General features: G+C 32.5%; 2 protein-coding genes and 1 long non-coding RNA gene across 3 annotated transcripts; 1 reads left to right on the top strand and 2 right to left on the bottom strand.

The window, feature by feature from the left end:
* The first annotated feature begins 137 nt into the window (after positions 1 to 137).
* Positions 138 to 1,232, top strand: LOC120250259. Its single transcript, XR_005532977.1, has 2 exons — positions 138 to 716; positions 952 to 1,232. It is a non-coding gene; the product is annotated as an uncharacterized LOC120250259 (long non-coding RNA).
* Positions 1,233 to 4,971: 3,739 nt separating this feature from the next.
* LOC120250514 (cold-responsive protein kinase 1-like) lies at positions 4,972 to 8,257 on the bottom strand. Its single transcript, XM_039259334.1, is given in 9 exon segments — positions 4,972 to 5,459; positions 5,984 to 6,017; positions 6,108 to 6,224; positions 6,393 to 6,630; positions 6,726 to 6,915; positions 6,918 to 6,938; positions 7,029 to 7,150; positions 7,272 to 7,400; positions 8,009 to 8,257. Coding segments are annotated over 8 exon segments (1,155 nt in total). The 5' UTR covers positions 7,342 to 7,400; positions 8,009 to 8,257; the 3' UTR covers positions 4,972 to 5,096.
* An 8,588-nt stretch (positions 8,258 to 16,845) lies between these two features.
* LOC120249453 (patatin-like protein 3) lies at positions 16,846 to 18,630 on the bottom strand. Its single transcript, XM_039257960.1, has 3 exons — positions 17,362 to 18,630; positions 17,202 to 17,264; positions 16,846 to 17,092 (listed from the first exon to the last, which is right to left on the bottom strand). Exons 1-3 carry the CDS (start codon positions 18,235 to 18,237, stop codon positions 16,880 to 16,882), a joined length of 1,152 nt encoding a protein of 383 aa, XP_039113894.1. The 5' UTR covers positions 18,238 to 18,630; the 3' UTR covers positions 16,846 to 16,879.
* Positions 18,631 to 20,934: the final 2,304 nt, after the last annotated feature.

Here is a 20,934-nt window from a genome sequence, read left to right as displayed (position 1 = left end):
CAAATATTATTATTTCTATTATTATTAACATTAATAACTAATTATAACCACTATTAATAATAATGGTGATTCTTACCTTTATTATTTATTTATTTATTTATTTATTTCTCCTTCTCTCCCCTCCTATCTCTATCTCACACACAGAGACCAGGTTTCAGACCAACCTCACAAACCATCAGCTAGCTATAAACCCTAACCTACTCACCTTTTTCCTTTTAATTTACTATCTTTGAACTCTTGAGCTCTCTTCTCTTGTTTCTACTTCTTCTTCTTCTTCTTCTTCTTCTTGTGTTAACTTGTTGTAATATAAAATCATGGCTGCTACCTGTTCATAGCAAACCCTAACCTAGCCTTTTTCTTCAACACACACACACACACTTACATACATACATACATATATATATATATATTATTTTAGACTTTTAGTCTTGTTTATTTTATCATTTTATGGTAATAAAACCCCTTCTCTTTGCCTATAAATCCTCCACCATCACCTCAACTCTCCTGGCCCCTCATCTCCCCTCTCTCTCTCTCTCTCCTTCTCCCAGCTACTACTACTACCACCACCACCACTACTCCCTTCTTCTTTCTTTCTTTCTTTCTTTCTTTCTTTCTGCCTTTCTATTTATCTATCTATCCATGTATCTATCTATAGCTACTATAGGAGAAGGACTTTGTTTTTGTTGTTCTCTAATGGTGGGGATGGTGAAAGACAGGTGACATCGGTTGTGCCTGGCTCCCTGTATGCCACTCATATATAGTCCAATCTTTGCTCAGTTTGGCTACTGTGAGTGGCGTGCGAGGAGCCAAGCATTCAACCTTCTCTCTTTCTCTCTCTCTCTCTCTCTTTCTTTTCCTTTCTTCTTCTTCTACATATCAACTTACTTATATGATCATGTTTTCATATACTTATCTTTGTTTTACATCTACTTAATTCAATGACTTTTGCAGATGTTTTTGAAGCACATCAAGACATGATCTCAAAGGGAAGATGATGAAGATGAAGATGAAGAAGAAGAAGAAGAAGAAGATGCATATGTTGTTGTTTTGTTGAACTGAGATTTTTAGTTTTACACATCACTGGTTCAAAATAAGTACATGGATTCTCTCCAAAGTGCACTGTCAAAGAACTTGGATCTCACTCTCTTTTATTTATTTATTTTTCTTTCTTGTTTATATTTTTAATCTTTCTTCTGACACAAACGTGCATTTCCAAATCTTTTGGTTGTCTATTCAAATTACATGATGAATGCTTACAAATGGATTATGGATAGAAGTAGAAGTACTCCAAAATCATATTGTTTTGGTTTTGTTTTCTATATCTATTCATCTGCCAAGTTTAGAACCATCATCCTCATTCAAGCTCTTCCTTCTGCCATTCTTCATGTGTGTCTGTCAGTCACTTCATTATATACACACTACAACACAAATTAAAGCAAAAAAATAAAATGAACAAACCTATGTATATATTGTTGTTGTTAACTAGCATTAGTATTTCATGTGAACTCATTTCAGTCTCAATAATTAATAAGAAGAAAATAAAAATGTTAAAAATATAAAAAGAGTAATCATTTATATTCTCATGGGAAACTATGCAGTCAAGATGAAGAAGTAGCTAGCCAGCCAACTTGTTTATCTATACTATTCCATCACTTTGAGGTTTTGCTTGTTTGACAGAATGAGAATAAAAAAAAGGCATATGATTTCCTCCCCTTTTTTTGCTTTGCTTGATGATATCTACAGCTAAACTATATTTTATAATGTTTTTATTTTTTTTATATTATTAATTTACATGATGAACTTGAGAGCATTAGAAAGAAAAGCAAAGAACATTAAACAGGCTTTTGTATGTTTCCAAGGAGGAGAAGGTGAGCCCCGGCCACCATTCTCTCAAGTCTCAAAGCACCCCAACACCCGGACCTTGAAAACTCCCCACCACCAACAACACTTCCCCTTTTCCTTTTCATTTTTTCTTTTTTTTTAAAAAAAAAATCTTCAAGAGAATTTCAAGTGTGATTCTTCAATCCAAAATCCCAAATATATATTAAAAAAAATGAAAAATTAAAAGCTTAATTTGATGCTTTTATATTAGTTTAGTATATATCATGTGATATTATTATTTAAGCTATGTATAGAGGTTTTGATGGAGATACTTGCAAAAAGTTATAAATCATTTATATTGATGTAAATAAAAGCTATTTAAAGGAAGTAGGAAAGAAGTTCGTTTAGTCAAAAATAAAATAAAAAATAAAAAATCTTATAAACAGATCTGTTTTCATTTAACAAAATAAAAATACAAAGACAACTTTAATAATTCATGAACCCTACCACATAATTAAGTAAAAAGAATGTGTGAAAGGTCTACTTTGAATTACTAAATCAAATCTTTCTACGGATTTCTGAATGATAGGAGTGTATTCTATCAAATATGGGACAATAAAATTTTTACACTTAAATTTTGGCTAGAAAAAAGTGCAACAGTCTACCGATAATGACGCACGTGCTTAGTTAAAATTAGTAGTGTTTAGTCAAAATTAGTAAAGCATTTGCTTTTACTCTACCTTTACGTAATATAAATTTGGAGCTATTTTGATCAATTATTTGAATTTACTCTTCTTTCAAGCTCCTTGACAGAAGTATAGGGCTTTTGAAGGAATTCGGAATTCCCTGACCTCTCAGCTTAGATAGACAGGGGACCTACTAGCTTATGCCATTACATGGGATATTTGGTTTGAATGAAATATAGATATATTCAACTCTAACCTTCTTCCTGACTATCTGTTATCTTAAAAATTGACCACATGCTACTCTTATAATTCAATATATAATATAGTTCCAAAAACAAAAAAAAAATTAGAAGATAGTATTGTGATTGTCAAACACATTCTAGAGTTTTTGTGGGCTCCTACTAATGGTGGAAAAAGACATTAGAGAGGATACAACTCACACGGGTGCTTAGTAATTAATTGGTATTGTGGCAAACCCCCACACCGGGGTATTTTTGTCTTCTTTTCCGCTTCCCCTTAATGTTTTGCATGTAGCTCTGATTCCATTGCTATTAGAATTCTTTTATATTTCTTTGTTTTCTTTGACACTCTTTGTATTTTCTTTTACCACTCCCCTGTATCACTCCGTATTCTATATGTTTTTTTAGTTTTTGAAATAAACATAATTTATCTATTTTTCAAAAAAAAAATAATCAAAATTTTCCTATATATACATTATGCAAAGTTTAAAAATATTATACACGATCGGTCAAATTTAATTTCATGAGTTATATATATATATGGAAATATTAAATATTGAATTTTTTGAGGAAATACGATTATGAATATAAATATGATGATAAAATAGACGACTATGATTTATGAATTCATAATGCAAAAAGAAACAAGTGGTATTGATCATTAAGTCAAGTAAAATCATCATTATCACATCTAAAACACATTGCACGAGTCTTAGACGTGCAAAGAAAAATTTGTGAGTAAAAAACAACAACAATAATAATAATTATAATAAAAATAATCCAATGAAACAAAACATAACAATGCAAAGGAAAGAGATGAGAAAAAGGGCCACTCTAAGACCACGTGAGGCACGGGTGACAAGACTCTCCATCATTTTACTACCATAGCCCTGCTCCTAAATCAAATCTCATGCAAGGTACCCTTCATGCGCGAGGACACTACAGTAAATTCATCAAAACACGTGTTATAGATCTCCCGTCCATAAACCAAGACCTAATCCCAAGGCAATTTTTTTAAATCTATTTAAAAAATTAATGGTAAAATAATTTCTCTATTGAAACTGTGAAATATTATTACTTTGGAAAATAAAACTACAAATTATTTCAAATCAAATTGATTATACATATATGTTAGAAAAAAAAAATTCAGTCAATTTTTTTTTAATATTATTTTTTAGCTTGGCTTTTTAAATCATGTGAAATCTTGGAATGAGAAAAAAGTGAAAAGATGAGTATAGAATAGTACTATTCTGTGTACTTACACTTTAGATTCTTGGATGTTTTCATGTTTCTACAAGAGAATTATTTTCATGAAGGACAAACACAATATACATGATGGTGATGATGATCATATATGTTTAAGAACAATGACCTTTTATTATATATCCAAAGAGCACTGTTAATTACATGTTACTTTCTTTTTTTTTAAAAAAAATATATATATATATAATAATAAAAAGAACATGCCTCAAAAGCATCAAACATGGATGGGGGGCAATTGGCAAATGGCAAAGAGAAGCAGGCAGTATACTAATGTGCATGCAGGTCTAAAGCATTAGATATACTGATTATGATTCTCATAGCAAACCTTTTATCCTTTATTTAATTATTTAATTATTTATTTATTTTTTGTCTGTCCATCTTTCTGTCAATAAAGTCAGGCACATTTGCTGCTAACTTCTGCCAAAATGCCTGCCAGCAAATGTGCCTGACTTGATGTATTCCATGCTTGTTTTCCCCACTTTGCAAACACTGCAATCCAAATATAACACAACACAAACACTGTTCATATCCTGTATCCATATAATTCAATCTCTCTTTTATATTTTATATATTTGTTATATATATATATATATATATATAAATCAAGGGCAACCAAAAGAATATGAATCCTGACATAGTGAAAGAGTATTATGAAACTCAGTCACTCACTCACTATCCTACAGCAAATGTACATCTAAACACTGACCACAAAAGAAAAGAGAAAGATGGAGAAAGGCACCAAGAAGCAATATAAGAGGCCAATGCAGGAAGAGACGAGGAATTGACAGTATAATGAAGTGAGAAAAAGTAAGTGAACCAGCCTGGAGATGTACAAGCTATAATGTACCAGGGCATATTCACTGAGAAGAAAAAGGAATACAATGCCAGGAAAAGACAAGTGCCATGCTGCTACCCCATTTATATAATTCAATCTGCAGAGTTGCAAAACCAAAACCACTGTGTTGTTGTTTCATTTGGAACATTCTAATTAAAAAGGAATTCCAATTTGTTTTTATACAAATAAAACTACACAGAATAATAGAATTAAATTTCCCAAAAAAAAAATACACCTCAATTGATAACAAACTCAGTCTCGTTCACTGATTGCGGTGAAGGTGAAGGATATGTAGGTGGTGGTTTCTGATGACATTGCCGGAAAAGTTGCCATTTCAGATGATGAGGATGTGTTTGTCTCATCGGTCTTTTTTGGGTTTCTGAAGTTCATCAAGTCGGAAATTAGACCTGGTTTGGTGATTTTCTGAATGTCGACGTCCTTCTCGCCGGTTAGCATGTGGACTACTGTTGACATGGTTGGCCGGAGATTGGATACATCTTGTGTGCAAAGTAGACCAACTTTCAAGAATTTGCATGCTTCTTCAATTTCCATATCATCAGTTATAGACATATCAACAATTTCTCTTAACTCACAAACCTCATACAAGGACCACACCTGCAAAATGAGAAATATGAATCAGAGCCAAATCCAGAGATCTGTAGTGTCACTGATCTCTCAACTGTTTAGTAACTGTTCAGTAAACAATGATTAATATGTTTTTTTTGTATGTCATCAAATATATAGTAGAGAACTTTGACAGATTATGGCTTGCAGCATGGAATGTTCTTTTTCCATTAGCAATCCAAGAATTTAAAGAGGTACTTAATTTCCAACAAAGATAGTACTCAGTGAATTACTTGCATTGATTGCCTCACAGGGTTTCCAACAAAAACAATGGCAAAAGAAACTCCTCGACCTTTCTCAGCATGCAGATAATCACATCATTTGAATTATAGCACATTATAAATGCTGATCCAGTAATATTTCGATAGTCGTCTTTAAAGTTTATGAATATGCCAGTGGTACTCAACACATCATTAGGTGCACAATCTCTCTTTAAAAACACATAAGGAATGCGAAAAATAATTGACATAAATTAGATAATAAACATGAGGTTTGTTAGAACAAATTTTACTAACCCTGTCGAGAAGAAATCTTTCCGCAAATGGTAACCTGTAAAAGAGAGAATAAAGCATGTAGTTTTAGTAAGAGATTTTAACTAAGTCCATGAAAAAGAGATCTAATTAAAATTCATAAATTAACCTTGTATTTGTATTGCATCTGCCACTAACTATTTCTAAAAGAAGAACACCGAAGCTGTACACATCTGACTTCCATGTTACCTGCCCACGGACTGCATACTCAGGTGCCAAGTATCCCCTATATATGAAGAAAAAATAAAAATAAAAAACCAGAAACATAAGATTACATTCATCATCTGCGTTGTGTTGTTGCATAAAAACATTGCATGTGAGGGGAGGGACTCAACACTGTTTGCAAGCAGATTTTAACACTAGTATTAATAATAATAAGTGGGGGCAAGCTCACATTGTTCCTGCAACTCGTGTGCTAACATGGGTCACATTGGCTGGGACAAGCTTTGCCAAACCAAAATCTGAGATTTTGGGAGTAAGATCCTTATCAAGTAGAATATTGCTTGCTTTGATGTCCCGATGAACAATATGTGGCTCTGCCTCTTCATGAAGAAATGCAAGCCCACGAGCAACACCAATACTGATCTTAGCTCGCGTCTTCCAGCTGAACTGAATATTACTTGCATTCTTACCTGACATTATGCAAAGATTTATGATAAAAACAGACAAAAAATTAATCACTTAAAACATATTTTTGTAGATGTTATATAGAGAATTATAATCCTACCAAGAAGAGTTTGTGCAAGGCTATTGTTCTCAAGATAACCATAAACCAGAATTCTGTTATTGGCTTCGACGCAGCAACCATACAACTTGACAAGGTTATCATGCACTATACTAGATATCACAGTCAGCTCAGTTAAGAACTCTTTCACTCCTTGCCTTGACTCAGAGGATAGCACTTTTATAGCAACTTTTTGTTCCCATCAGCGAGCTTTCCCTGAAGCCATCATCAACACAAAACACAAAATTAAAATCGGATTCATAAGCAAATTAGAAACTATAATTTAGAGTGGCAGGAAATTATTACCATATAGACAGAACCAAAACCACCCTCACCAATCTTGTTGCGAGGACTGAAATCTTCAGTGGCAATACTCAGTTCATTATATGTATAAATTCTTGTGTTTTCGATGCCAGAAATATCTGCAACTGAATTCATCTAATCAATGTACTATATCAAAGATGTCAAATGATATAAACATCAGACAAACATGATATACACTCAAGATAATGAACACATAATAATAATAATGATGATAATACAAGATACCTTCATCACCTTGAACAAATTGATTCCTCCGTTTCTTGCCCCTTTTGAAAATGTGACAAAAACACGTCATTACAATATACCAAACCAGGGCCTAACCTCTTTGTCTTAAAGAAAGTAACCACAGAACCCCTGCAAGTTGAAGCATGGGTTAGAGACAAAATATATATCAATCAATTCACAAAATCAGAAGCCAACACAGCCAGCGTAGATGAAAGCTGAATTGAAAACGAAGAAAAATCAATGGATTTAGTTGCATATATTGGGATAAAATGATAAGATTTCAAATCAAATAGTTGAACAACACCTCAAAAATTAACATAAATAGATCATTCATTCAACTAAGTAGAAACTCTTCTCCAAGCATCACAAATCAAATTCATCCATAGATTCCTAATTCATGAACCAAAAACTAGAGAAAAAAAGAAAAAAAGGAGGAAAATTTCATGAACCTCAAACTTCCCGAAAGAAAAAAGGAATAAACTTTGAGACAAACAATCATCCATGTCGGCCAATCAAACAAGAAATCATAGATAAAAAAGTCAAACAACGCCACAATCAGTTCGCATCACAAACTCCATCCAAATATCCAATCCAAACAGTTTCCGCAAAAACACAAACAACAACAGAGAAATTATCAACAAAATTATCAACAAGTAATGACACAAGTACACACAACAAAGAAAACCCACTCTAAAAAGGAAAATCAACAAAACAAAAAACAAAAAAGAGCAACATACCGACGAAAAAAAGGGAAAACAAAGCACAGTGGAAGGCGGCGGAAATGGAAGAGCAGGTCCGCAGAGGATAAGAAGAAGATGAAGATGAATATAGAAGGCAAGAGAATAATGGGAGACAATGAAAAAGAGAAAGAAAGAAAGAAAGATATATAGAGAGGGAGAGGGATAGAAACTAGAAAGGGAGAGGTTTGGAAGAAGGGAAGCGGACGGGGCCGTTGACCAGCGACGTAGAAACGAGGAAGCAAACGCCCACCGGACAACCAACTCAGTCATGCCCTGCAAATCGCTTTTTACTTTTTACCCCTTTTGTTTTAAAAATTTACTTGGTAACTTATATATTGAGAAAAAGTGTTGGCTTTGGATGTTTAATTGAGCTACAATGAAAGTTAATTTTGATTTAATTGAGTTTTGGTTTATGGCATAGTTGTGTAGGTATATAGTAGAAATAGAGTTGACGTTCGGATTATATATAGTGCATGTTTATATTGGACTATTTTTTTATTTTTTTATAATTTATTTCAACATTGTTTAGAGTTAGTTCTTAGTAACCTGAAATGGTGATTTTTGTACTTTTGAAATTATTGTTTTAAATTTTTTTTTTTTTTTGACAAATGTGACGTTGTTAGTGGAGTACAAAGCTAATTTTGATTTAATTGAGTTTTGGTTTATGGCATGGTTGCTGTAGTTCTAGTAGAAATAGAGTTGGACGGTTCAGATTATATATATGTGCATGTTTATATTGGACTATTTTTATTTTTTATAATTTATTTCAACATTGTTTAGAGTTCTTAGCAACCTGAAATGGTGATTTTTGTACTTTTGAAATTATTGTTTTAATTTTTTTTTTCTTTTGACAAATGTGACGTTGTTGGTGGAATACACAGATCGGAAAGCGAACGTGTATTCATGTACTTTCACCTGATCATATAAGTGTAGGCTATTAGGTTTAAATTTGAACACATAAATAGAGATTTATCATCACCAATGTGTTAGGGAGACTTAAATTTAAAATATTTAAAAGTCTAAGACTTATTTTTTATAGTCAGACTAATGCTACTAAGTTATGAACCCTTTAATAAATAATTAAATTTATTTATGAGAAAAAATATTTTTTAATTATCATGGGAATGGGAATAGTCAAATAGACACTTGTATTATACCAAATAACTCTATAAATAAAAAATAATTAGAAAATATATTTGAAATATTCATTTTATAATTAACGACCGTGTGACATAAAGTCAATGATTTTTATATAGGATTTAAGAAATTTTCCAAAATGGCTCATATAAAATTTCATGGAGTGTATATAACACAACAATCAATGGGACACTTTTAATCATAGTTATCAGACCCGGCCCGGGCATTGACCCGGTCAAGACTCTGGGTCACGGGTCAATTGGTTCAACCGTCAGGTCATTTGAGCTAAATCGTCGGTTGATAAAAAAATATTTTTAAAATATTATTTTTAAAAATTATAAATTAGTTTTTTTAATTATATAATAATATATCATAATAATATCCATGAATTATTAGTTATCAAATAAATAATTTGATGGAAAAAATACAAAATAATTGCTAATCTTTGATTTGGAAGTAGTAGAAAAAGAGGAAAAATCTCAAACTTCACATAATATCAATACATAACAATACTAATTCACAATAAAAAGCTTTTAAATTTATCATCAAACTATCAAAACCAAAACTCAATCCAATATATAACCAAAAGTTCAAAATTGAAATTACAAATCAAAACTCAGGGTCAATTGGTCTCGATGGCACGGGTCAATCTGGGTTCGATCGCACGGGTCAATCGATCCGACCACTGGTCAACCGGCCTAACCACCGGGTCAAAAGCGGGTCAATGCGGTCGAACGGCTGATTGCGATAACCGGTCTAATTAAAGACCCGGACCGGCTGAAGCACCGGGTCACCGGGTCAACCGGTCCGACCGCCGGGCCGGTCCGGGTTTGATAACTATGCTTTTAATTATCATGGGCAAGTCACAAGTGACAACCTTTGACAATCTCTCAATAATAAAAAAGTTAACTTACCACTATTGTCAAACATTATAGTGTGAAAATATCCAATTATTTTACTAGAAATTTAACAAAAAGAAGACTTCTCGAATGATTCTAATCTAATATTAGTCTATAAATCACATTTAACATATTTGTAAAAACGTTGAAATGGTTTAATATCATAGTTTTGTACGCAACCTTATAAAATCTATAACTATATGTATACCTTTAAAATATAATATATATATATATATATATATATATATATATATGAGAATTTACAGTGGTATGGTATATGTGCCAACACCTAACTAACTAAAAAATAGTCTCCACTCATTATAAATGCCTACATTTCATGTAAAATAAAATAAAAAATAGTTACAATTAATAATTTATATATATATATATATATATATGAATAGATAATTTGAGACACATAAAACTTCTACAATTAGATTGGGTGTCCGGGTAAATTATTAGTGTTGATAAAATAAGACCATGTGTGGGTCCATCACATGGAAATGGGTTTTATCATGGGGCCCAAGAACCAGGTCTGGTTTGAACTTGAAATGGCACGTGCCTCGGAACATTCAAACCCTGCTAATAATTGACTAAGATTAATCAACGTTGCCTTGAGACTTATACTGATACGTGTCGATTGAACCCTCAAACTTGACTCTGATTTTTTATTCAGATTGCTAGAATTTTCTTTTTCTTTTTTATTTTGTTATTAGTTCTTAGCATAAATTGGGAAGAATATTTTGAAATTTGTATATATTAGTTTATTTAAAAAATTTGAATGTCAATATGTTGTTATACAAAATAAAAATTAAGAAATATTTTTTGGGCAAATTTTGTAATATTATATTTAGTTGGGATTTAAATATTCATGGCCATCTTATTAAAGAAAGGGCCAAGTGACATTGTGACAAGTGATTGATAACGAGTAAGTCCTTGGAAAATTTGTAGAAATATGCACATCTTATTAAATATAGAAAGCTTGGTATATCGGATAAGCAAGTTGAATAATTTACTTACATAATGATATTTAAATTATATGAATTTATTAATTTTATTATTTAATGATAATAATAATTATGATCTATAAATCAATGCTAGTATAATAACAATTGTTGCAATTATTTTTTATTTTTAAATGCAGAGTTATGTTGATTTAAAGTCTAAATTATCATCAAATTTTTACAGTTTTTCTAGAAAAATTAAATTATCAAAAAGTTATATAAATATTTTGAGTTTTATTTTGAAATTGTTCATATAGTTGATGGATTCTTACTTCTGATAGTATGGATTTTTTTTTTTTCTATCTCATTAAATGCAATTTGAGATATGGTTTTGAGTTTTGTTTCCCTACAAAGACATGGTCTTCCTCTCTTGATATTTATAGTGTATATATATATATATATATATATATTATACAGAGAGAGAGAGAGTGTGTGTGTGTTTGAAAATGAAAGTGTGGACTCTATTTAATTTAATATTTATTTTTAAGAACCGAGTAAATTTAGTTTATTTTAAAGTCAAGTCAAACTTCCAGCTAGCTATTAACGTGACCATAAATTTTCTATTATTATTTGTTTTGAAGGTACACCGAGTACTAAAACTTCGGCTATGCAATCAAGATCTATATAATATAAACTTTAATATAAATAAAATTTTTATTGTTTTTTTATTGTGTGTGAGCGCGTGCACACACGAGTGTATATTATTTAAGGGTTTGCTTAAATTGAGGTATAAAAAATTTCATAAATTAGTATAGTAACATAAGTAAAGAGAAGTTTTAAACTTTTTCTTACTTAAGATAAGGTAAAATTAATGGAGGTTTTAAAAACTTTTTACTCAAGCATGAGTTTTTAAAAACCTTTTTCTTACTTTAACCCCAAAAACTTCATCCAAGCAGACTCTAAGTATGTCCCTATATTTCAAATCTAGAGATGTCTCACAGCATTGTTAGATTTGCATGCAACTGATATCAACATTTTTTGTATAGTACTAAATAGTATTAAATAATGTCAAACAGTAATCATGCATGATATTTACCATTAAATCTGTATAGTTCCATGTATAACTAATATCATCAAATATCTTTGAAAAACACTAACTCTACGAATGTACACAGCTCATGTTTACCCCTATATATATATATATATATATATATATCCTTTATAATATGATTTATTTGCTATTAATAGATTATTACTTACTAATGACAAAAAAAATTGTGAGCTAATTATGAGATGAGAACTAACAAGTGATTAAATCGATGAGTATTAACATAGCCTTGGTATAAATTATGATAAAGGATAAATTTTAGACTGTGATATTTTAGAAATCTCTGTCAAATCATAAGTTAAAGAATATAAATTCTAGATATATAATGACAAAAAAATCTATCAAATGTAAAAACTCTTCAATATAAACTAGTTATATTTATTTATTTATTATTATGTTAACTTATTTGTGTTGAGTACAATTAATAACTAATTGATTATTAATAATTTGATTAATATTTTTAAATTTAAATTATTAATTAATAAAAAATGGGAGTAATTTAGAGATGCTATTTCCATCCGAGCGCAAGTGTGGCCCATCTCCTTTATGCCAGTTGATCCAAGCGATCTAAGCGATAACTTAAAGATAATGATGCAAGTGGCCAAAATTATAGAAATACTTTAAAAAATATATGAACATATCAATCATCCTTTAAAAATAAATAAATACAAAAAAAAGAAAACAACACTTGTTTTTTTGAGAAATATTCAAACTACTTGGTTTGAAACATTCCATTTTATTTTGATTATTTTTTATTTCAAAAAAATTGGAATATTAAGTAAACCTTACAAATAATTAAAAAAAACTTTATATTTGCGATATACAGATTTAGTCTTTTTAAATTAAAAATAAATTATAATTTAAAAAAAAAAATAAACCACATGTATCAAAATTAGAATTAAAGTGAAAGGACAATATAGACTAGTTAGCAACTAGACAAACTTGGAGGAAAAAAAACAAAAATAGAATATCCACTACAAATAACAACAGACAAATAAATTACAACATTAAAACAACTAAAAATCAATAGAGTCAATGTAAAAAAAAAGAAAAAAAGAATAGAAAATTCAATGAGTGAGAAAGAATACGTGTCAGAATACCTCCTTAACTAGCTGACGTCTCCTCTGGGTCACTTGTGATTATGAGACGGTCTAGCAACTCTAAGCCACACTTAATAAATTGTATATTTTTAAAACATTAGCAAAAATGGTTAAAAATTTTAACAAACTACCTCCCATTTTCTTCTTGAACGAATGGAGGTTTTGGTTTTTATTTTAATATTTTAATTTCTTGTTATAAAAATTACTAATTAATATATTTTTATAATTAAAAATACATTGTCTCACTTTCATTTTCATTTCGATGTTGTCAAGACTTTTTTTATGCTTTCCAATTCGCACTATTATCAACCTTTTGACACGTTACATAAGAAATATCAATTATGCATACTAATCCTTCATCATAAAAGAAAAGTATTCCAAAATTTAGTAGTCTACGTTTTTTCTTTATTAAGTTTTTATTATGAGAAAGATTCTTTTTTGTTTGTTTTTGTCAATTCCAATCAATACAATTTAAAAGATAATAGTGATGTCCTTGATTTGTTTGTTTCTTACTTAGTCTTTTGTCTCTTATTGAGATTTTGTTTTATATAATTTGTCAAAATTATTTATCTTTGAAGCTATGTATTTTGTTATATCTTGAATATGCACATTGAAGTTGTGCCAAAATTTTAGTTATTAGATTAAGTGTAAAATAACGGCTAAGAAAACCTTCCATAGCATAGTTGTAGGCAATTTTTTTTTTAATTTTTCCACTACATCCATCTCTTTTTGAATGAAATCTTATATATATATATATATATAAAGTATAAACGTTTATCTCATTCCTTTTTGTTTAAATGAAAGTTTCATTAATTTGCTAATTTACTTGGATGAAAATTTTTCCCCTATTTATCTAATTTATGCTTTAAATTACCTGCAAAGTTTTTTCTTTGTATTATGCTAGAAAAATAAATAAATAAATAAATAAATAAAATAAAATAAAATAAAAATAGAAATTATTCATAAATATTTTGTCTAAAGAAATCTATGTATACTGTTTTTTTAAAAATGGATAAATCATTTCAAATTAAAATAAAAAGGTGCAAGAGACACCAATCACTAGATATGGTAAAGTATGTATATAGTAATTCTTTAACAAAATAGTTAATATTCTATTTTTTTATTAAAAAATTGAGGGATTAAATTGTACGCAACATCATTTTTTTAAAAAAAATAAGATTTAACTGAAAAAAATCAAAATAATAAGGATAGGTACTAAAGAAAAGCCCCATTGCATTACTTTGTATTACTTACCTCCACTCAAACTTTGACCTCAGTCAATGATCGCTTATGTACACACGTATTTATTTATATCATGAAAACAAAGGTTTGAGTATTTCTCACTTGGTTTATTTTCATTAAAAATATATTATGCTGAGAAACTATAAATTAATTTTCTCAAGAAAGGATTTGTATAACTTTTATTAGTTGTTTTTCTTTGATAGAAAAGATGGTTTTCTTTTCCCAAGTCATCTCTTCTAGATTTACATTTATTACATATAAATTAAAAACATTCAGAAATGTTTACAGAAGTGACTGGAATTGTATTGTTGGAATCATAACTGTTAAAAAGATTGATGTGATGTGGTTGTCAATCAAAATGTTTGTTTCTTCCATAATCTTGATTTGATGTATCTTTATAACTGGGTCAGTGCCAAAAAAAAATTGGTGGATGTTAACTAACATGTAATCCCTTTTTGCTTAATATATTAATTATTTATCTTCATTTTTCAAATAAAATTATTTATTAGAAGGAAAAATAAACATATTTGATGCAGAGCAAGTATATATTTTCAAATATCATAAATTCACTCGTATGAATGGCGAAGTTAACTCGGCATGAGTTTGACTAGACCATATCTTGATTTATGAAAATAATAAGTCGTCTACTTCAAATTAAGCTTACCAATTCAGCTTTCCTTGTATTGTTTCTAATCACATCCTCATCTACTTGTAGTTCGGTAATCATAACTATTGACCAAGATTTTTTTAAGTTGAAAATGTCCAAGAGTTTGTTAAAGTTTTTGAATAAGGTGGATAAAACCACAATTTATTAAAAAGAAAGAAGAAAGATGTAGACTGAGAAAAGCAAAGCGTCATAGAAGATCAAACAAAGTAAAAAGCGTAATCCTCACCGGAGATGAGGAGAGCAGTGACAATGTAAAAAGCAAGATAAAAGCAACAACAAGATAAAATATCCGAGCTCTGCGAAGTCAACCGATCCCGGAGACACATCACCGCTCGGAGAAAGAAAGATACTGGATCACTCCCCGACTAGTCTTTGGGCGCCATATTGTCGGTAGTGGTCCGAAGATCTGAGCTCGGGGAAGCATGGGCGAGCTGATCTTTGAATGTCCTCCGTGACTTCCTCACTGGTGGGACTCCGAGTCTGCTGAAATCCAAGTAAGAACCAAATTAGCTGTTTTGTAAAGTATTGAGGAAGTAGAAGCAAATTAGTTTGTTAAAGGTAGTTGTGGTTTTGATTACTGTTATTTCTAACGAGTGTTATAGTCCTAATTTGGAGAAGATATTCTGCCATACTTTCGTCATCTTTTGTTATTTAGCTGATTGATCCAATAAATTATATATACGAGTGTGACTTTTATTAGCATACAACATATATAGCATGCCCAAGCTTAATTTGTAAACATTGGGTGTGCTTGTTACTGTCATTGCTATAGTGTTGTCAATGGAAGCCATCATTGCTTGTTAAATTAAAAGATCTTGATGGGTTTGATATGGTTGAGTTGGCCGTATAAGTAATGGCCCTTAAGTAGCATAATCAACAACTATGCTGTCTGGGTTGTAAAGTTGGAATTCTTATGAAGTTTGATAGGTAACTGTGAAATAAGATTACATTAAACAAGTTGATTGATTTAGGGACATTAGAGAGAAGAAAAAAAAAGGGAAATTTGTCTCATTAGAGAAAATACATTTAACATTGGACCCGGCTAAATAAAGGGTTTCAACTTTCACTTGTGTTCCAAAGTGTGCCCTCCTTCAATGACTATTCCTAGGAACCATCATCTAATCAATCACATGCTGTGTTGTCCTTTCTTTTTTTTTTTTTAAACTTTATATTCACCTTTGACTGATTTTTAGATCTTATATCATTTATTTTAGTGTTCTTTCATTTTTTGTCTTATTATATTTAATCTGTTTAATCTGAAAGTTGAGGAGCATGATATTCATGCGAAATCTCTAGAACTGGTCAAATAATTTTTTTTTTTTTTAATTTCAGTTTTTTATCTTTTAAATATTTAATGAAGTCATCTTTAGCTAGTTATTAAAAACTTATATTTCCCAGCTAAATAACATGAATTATTCAGTAAAAGATAATATTTAACTTATAACTCTTATGAAATTATAATGTGAATCTCTCTCCAACATCAGTAAAATAACAAAGCTAACAACAATGATCTCAACCTTTTATTGTTAATTAACAAGAATTCAAATGACCAACAAAGTTAAAAAAGAAAAAAAAGAAAAGAAAAGAAAAAAAGACAAAATCAAAAGCCGCATTCCAAAATCCTTGACTATTTACACTGAGATATCAATCACGCATCTTGAAACCTCTCAGCCACGCATCCTGTCCGTCCATTCGTCCCAGGCGGGCCAAACCCTCACCACTAATTATATTAAACCAAAATCAAATCACAGACACCACCATCAGATAGACTCTATTTGATCAGAACCGTTGGTTCAGTGCTCCATTTCCTTCTCTCATGCTCCCTAATCAACTCTCCCGCAAAAAGCTCCAACCTCTCCGCATTCGTCTGCTCCAATAACTTGCTCCCCCGGAACAACACAAGCTCTACGTTCCTCTCCGTCAAAGCCACCTCCGCCGCCACCACCTTCGCCTCTCGTGTTTTCCCCGCTTTCAACCCGTTCGCCTTAACGTAAACCAGCACCGATTTATATATCACCCCTTTGCCGCAGTGGCATTCTTGGAAATTTATCCCAAATTTTTAAAAAAATTTATAAAATATAAAAAATAAATACCTCAATGCGTACGTAGTTCATTGCTCTGTTATGCCCGAATGCCATTGCTACAGCTTGGTCCACCTGCATATAAATAATTGTTTAATAAATAATTTAATAATTAAAAAAAAAGTGCATTTTCGTCTTTTCACTTTGAAAAAAAAAGTTGCGTGTTTGGTACCATGTCTGCGGCGCCATCCGCAGCGATCTTGGCGAGCTTGGCTTTGGACGGCGGAGATGCTCGCCGGCCGCCGCCTAATGAAAGCACGAGGAGGTCTTCGACCCCGTTGGCACGTGGGAACTCCTGTTTGTTATTAAGCACGTGTGTTATCGCCGCCGCTGTCGGATTCTCCACCCCAGCTCCGACGGCTGAAATTTTACTCCGGCCATCCACCGACCTCATCCCAATGGCCTGATCTCCGGCACAGGTGGCAGCGCACACGTCTCTCATGAAGAAATCGTAGCCGTCCATCTCCACCGCATCAGCCCTAGAGAACATCATCCCGGCGCCGGTTTCCAAATCGTGGCACGGGATCAGCATTGGCTTCAAAGCCTCCCTCACCGTCCGATCCTCGAAGATCCTCCCGAATATTCCACTCCGCTTCCCGAATATTCCTTTCTTTGAGGTATTCGAGATCTTTCTCTGGTTCTCGGCGAGGAACTCGAGGGCTTCGTCCGCGGAGAAGAGAGGACGGCCATCGGAGCCGCGGGAGAAAAGGAGAGCAGTGAGGACTCCTCCGGGGCCGGATCCAGCAGCGAGATCGAAGAAGTCGGCAATGCGGGCAGAGGGATCGCCGGAGAGGCGGCAGAGAAATGTTTCCAACCGCGCAAGGGAAACAGCTGCGAAGAGACCATCAGAAGCTCCACCACCGTCGATCGAGAGAATCCGAACCTTTCCGGAGCCCCCGCTCGGCTTGGAGGGAGTCTCCGGTGAGGTTCCGGAGATAGGGATCAGCTTGGCATCATCGCAGCCAAAGAGGAACTTGGTCTCGAGAATCGAGAAGATCTCGTAGCTGAGCTTTTCCATATCCACGCTGGGTTTCATCCAAGCCGCCATTTTCACACGGTCAGTGTTCTACAAGCTCAGCGGGAGAGACGGAGACGCCGATGAGGTAGCTGGTCGGCGTATTTATATAGTAGGAGAGACGCGCGGAGGTGCATTTTAGCAAGTAGTACACGCGCACGCTAGTAAAAACCAGCAGGTCCGGGTTACGGTGGTGCGACACCGGATTGACGATAATGACCCTGTGAGCACGTGAGGTTTCTTCGCTATAGCACCGACGGCGCTCACCTAGCCGTAGAAGAGATCAAGTGAAGATCGGACGGTGGATACTGAAATGATGAGGGAGGTGTCCTGAGCGGAGGGGACACAACCCGATTTCCGATTTGGAAGGCATCGGATCACGGGACTTCATCGTCTCCCACGCTTTCATGTCGGCCTCACATATCGGTAACTAGATTTCACTGGTTTTTTTTAATTAGGATTGCATGCATTAATTGTACATAAAAATATAAAAAAAAAGTCTTGTTTTAACAGTTCTATATATATCACTTCATTGCTTAAACTATTTTTATCCTTGAATTCCAATAAAAAATCAGCTTTTTTACCATAAGAACATATAATGATTAATCTGCTTGTGAATTCATGTTTCTTATTGGTTTTGCTTTTTATGATTTGATGACAATACTATGCGTGTGACACTGATATGATGTCTCCTTCTTTTAACCTTTCATCCAACTTTTCAATCAACTATGTCTCATTTTTGCAGTTACCTGATGATAATAATAATAATAAACCAAGGCTTTTAAAGCCTCCAAGCATCAGAATGAAGGTTGGCATAAGATAAAGGGCTAATTTTTATTGAAACAAAGTTTGAACAAATGCTTTTCCAAGGTAACCACTTTATTCTTCTTTGTATTTTAAGCTATCTTCTTTTGAATGTACCAGCAAGTAGCAAGCACATTGATCATATACGCTCATTATTCTATTCTCATTATTATGCTTATTATTATTATATATTATTGCTGTTGTTATGCATCTTTGGCTTGGAAGCAACGTGGCATATCTTTGAGCGTATATAGTGTGTGTGTCTTAATGGGACCAAGATTGCTTTTCTTTCTGCTTCATGTTCTGTCCTGTTGGTCATTATTGTATATATTAATGTTAAGATATTTATTTATTTATTTATTTATTATGGAGCCCATCTCATGTTGTTCTCCACCCAAGGTCCCACCGCCTTCAACTACCAAAGTTCTCCAGGTTCTGAGTTCTTTCCTTAAAGACGAATCATCAATCTGAAATATTAATCTTTCTTTTTTTCTTTTACTTACAAGCAATATGGACAAATGCAGGTCAAGTTACTTAACTATTCAACTTTCCAGTTGCAATACTTTTCCTTCTATTTCAGTATTTCTCGCTCTTGGAAGACCTGAAAGTAGGTAAGTGACTATTCAACTCTTGTACTCCATGTATTATTTATACTAGCAATAAATGTAGTTTACCCATTTAATATGTAGAAAAAGTATTCAACTCTTAACTTTGAATGTCTGTGAATTACAAATGACATATCTAGCACGTGCATCAGTACAATGTATCTATTCTGATTCAATGTACCTTTATGGCACACTATCTTTTACACCCAGAATATAGGGTGGAAATTAATATCAGTGAAGGGTATTAGTTATTAGGTGTACCTTGTGTCAATGCCAGAGTCCAAATAGTCCTTCTCTAAGCATCCAAGAAAAATTTCACCCCTGGTTTAGATGGTAATACAATAGATTAAAATCCTAGAGTGCTTCTTAAAACTAGTTTAAATTTTAGATTAAGCAGCTCAAATACTAGACTTTTTGGTGATGAGGAGGATGATGAGCTTTATTTAAAAATGTGTACAGGAAGCTGATATTGATAATCTTATGTGACTATCAGGACAATGAGCATATATGCAGGCTAAATGCCAAAAAGCATTGTGCTTATGTATCCAAATGAGACATCCCACTCTGTGTAAAAGATGTGGTTCTGGTCTCTGGGGGATTTTTGTCAGTTGGAGAATCCAATGCTGATGCTGATCATATAAAGTGAATTATGATTTACAAGGTTGAATGTGAAAAGTTATAGTAGATCTTTAAGTTAATATTACTTGTCAATCAAACTTATTCTTCGTTCTCCTTCAGCTTTTACCTGGAAATCACTTAGTTTAAGTTCTTCAGCTGCAGAGAGTGATGCCGTAATTTTCAATCAAGTCTTGCTACCAGTACATAGATGATGCGGCACTTTCTTTTTCTACTCCTTTTAATTGTTTTCTCTCTCAGAAGCCCTTGCTTTAAAGATGGCATATTAATTCAAAGGTCCCATGGGACCATTTGCATAGTTAAGATGATTTCTGACAGGGGAAACGTCTCATCCACAAAATGCATTGCATTGCATTCATAGGAGAAGAGAATACCAAATTGAAGAAGACCACTAGGCTAAGTAGCTAGAAAATATCGGCGCAAGGACACAGTATTCACCGACGAGCTTATGATTGGCGTCAATTGGATCAAATCAAAGGCTCATATCTCATGATTCACATCCTACTGAAATTTCTTGCTATCTTACTGGTTGATTGCCTTTCAGCTGATAGCCACACATGTGGCTTGGTTTTAAGATTTTTCCTAAAATTATTTCCTATTGGAAATATTGTTTCCCCTGATGTTAGGACCAAGGAGAACATCAAAATGCCATAAGTTCAAATGCGAGATTTCCATATATCTACGC

This window comes from Dioscorea cayenensis, chromosome 19 (genome assembly GCF_009730915.1).
Source record: "Dioscorea cayenensis subsp. rotundata cultivar TDr96_F1 chromosome 19, TDr96_F1_v2_PseudoChromosome.rev07_lg8_w22 25.fasta, whole genome shotgun sequence".
Classification (NCBI taxonomy): Eukaryota; Viridiplantae; Streptophyta; class Magnoliopsida; order Dioscoreales; family Dioscoreaceae; genus Dioscorea; species Dioscorea cayenensis.
Note: the sequence above shows the minus strand (reverse complement) of the source record. Positions and strands in the feature narration are given on the sequence as shown.

Bases quoted from the DNA above. Each gene is read 5' to 3' on its own strand.
- LOC120249453 (XM_039257960.1), bottom strand. From the start codon at position 18,237: ATGGCGGCTTGGATGAAACCCAGCGTGGATATGGAAAAGCTCAGCTAC. The intron at 17,265-17,361 runs GTACCAAACACG...ATTTATATGCAG, and splicing joins CGGATGGCGCCGCAGACATG to GTGGACCAAGCTGTAGCAAT. The intron at 17,093-17,201 runs GTATTTATTTTT...GTTTACGTTAAG, and splicing joins TGAACTACGTACGCATTGAG to GCGAACGGGTTGAAAGCGGG.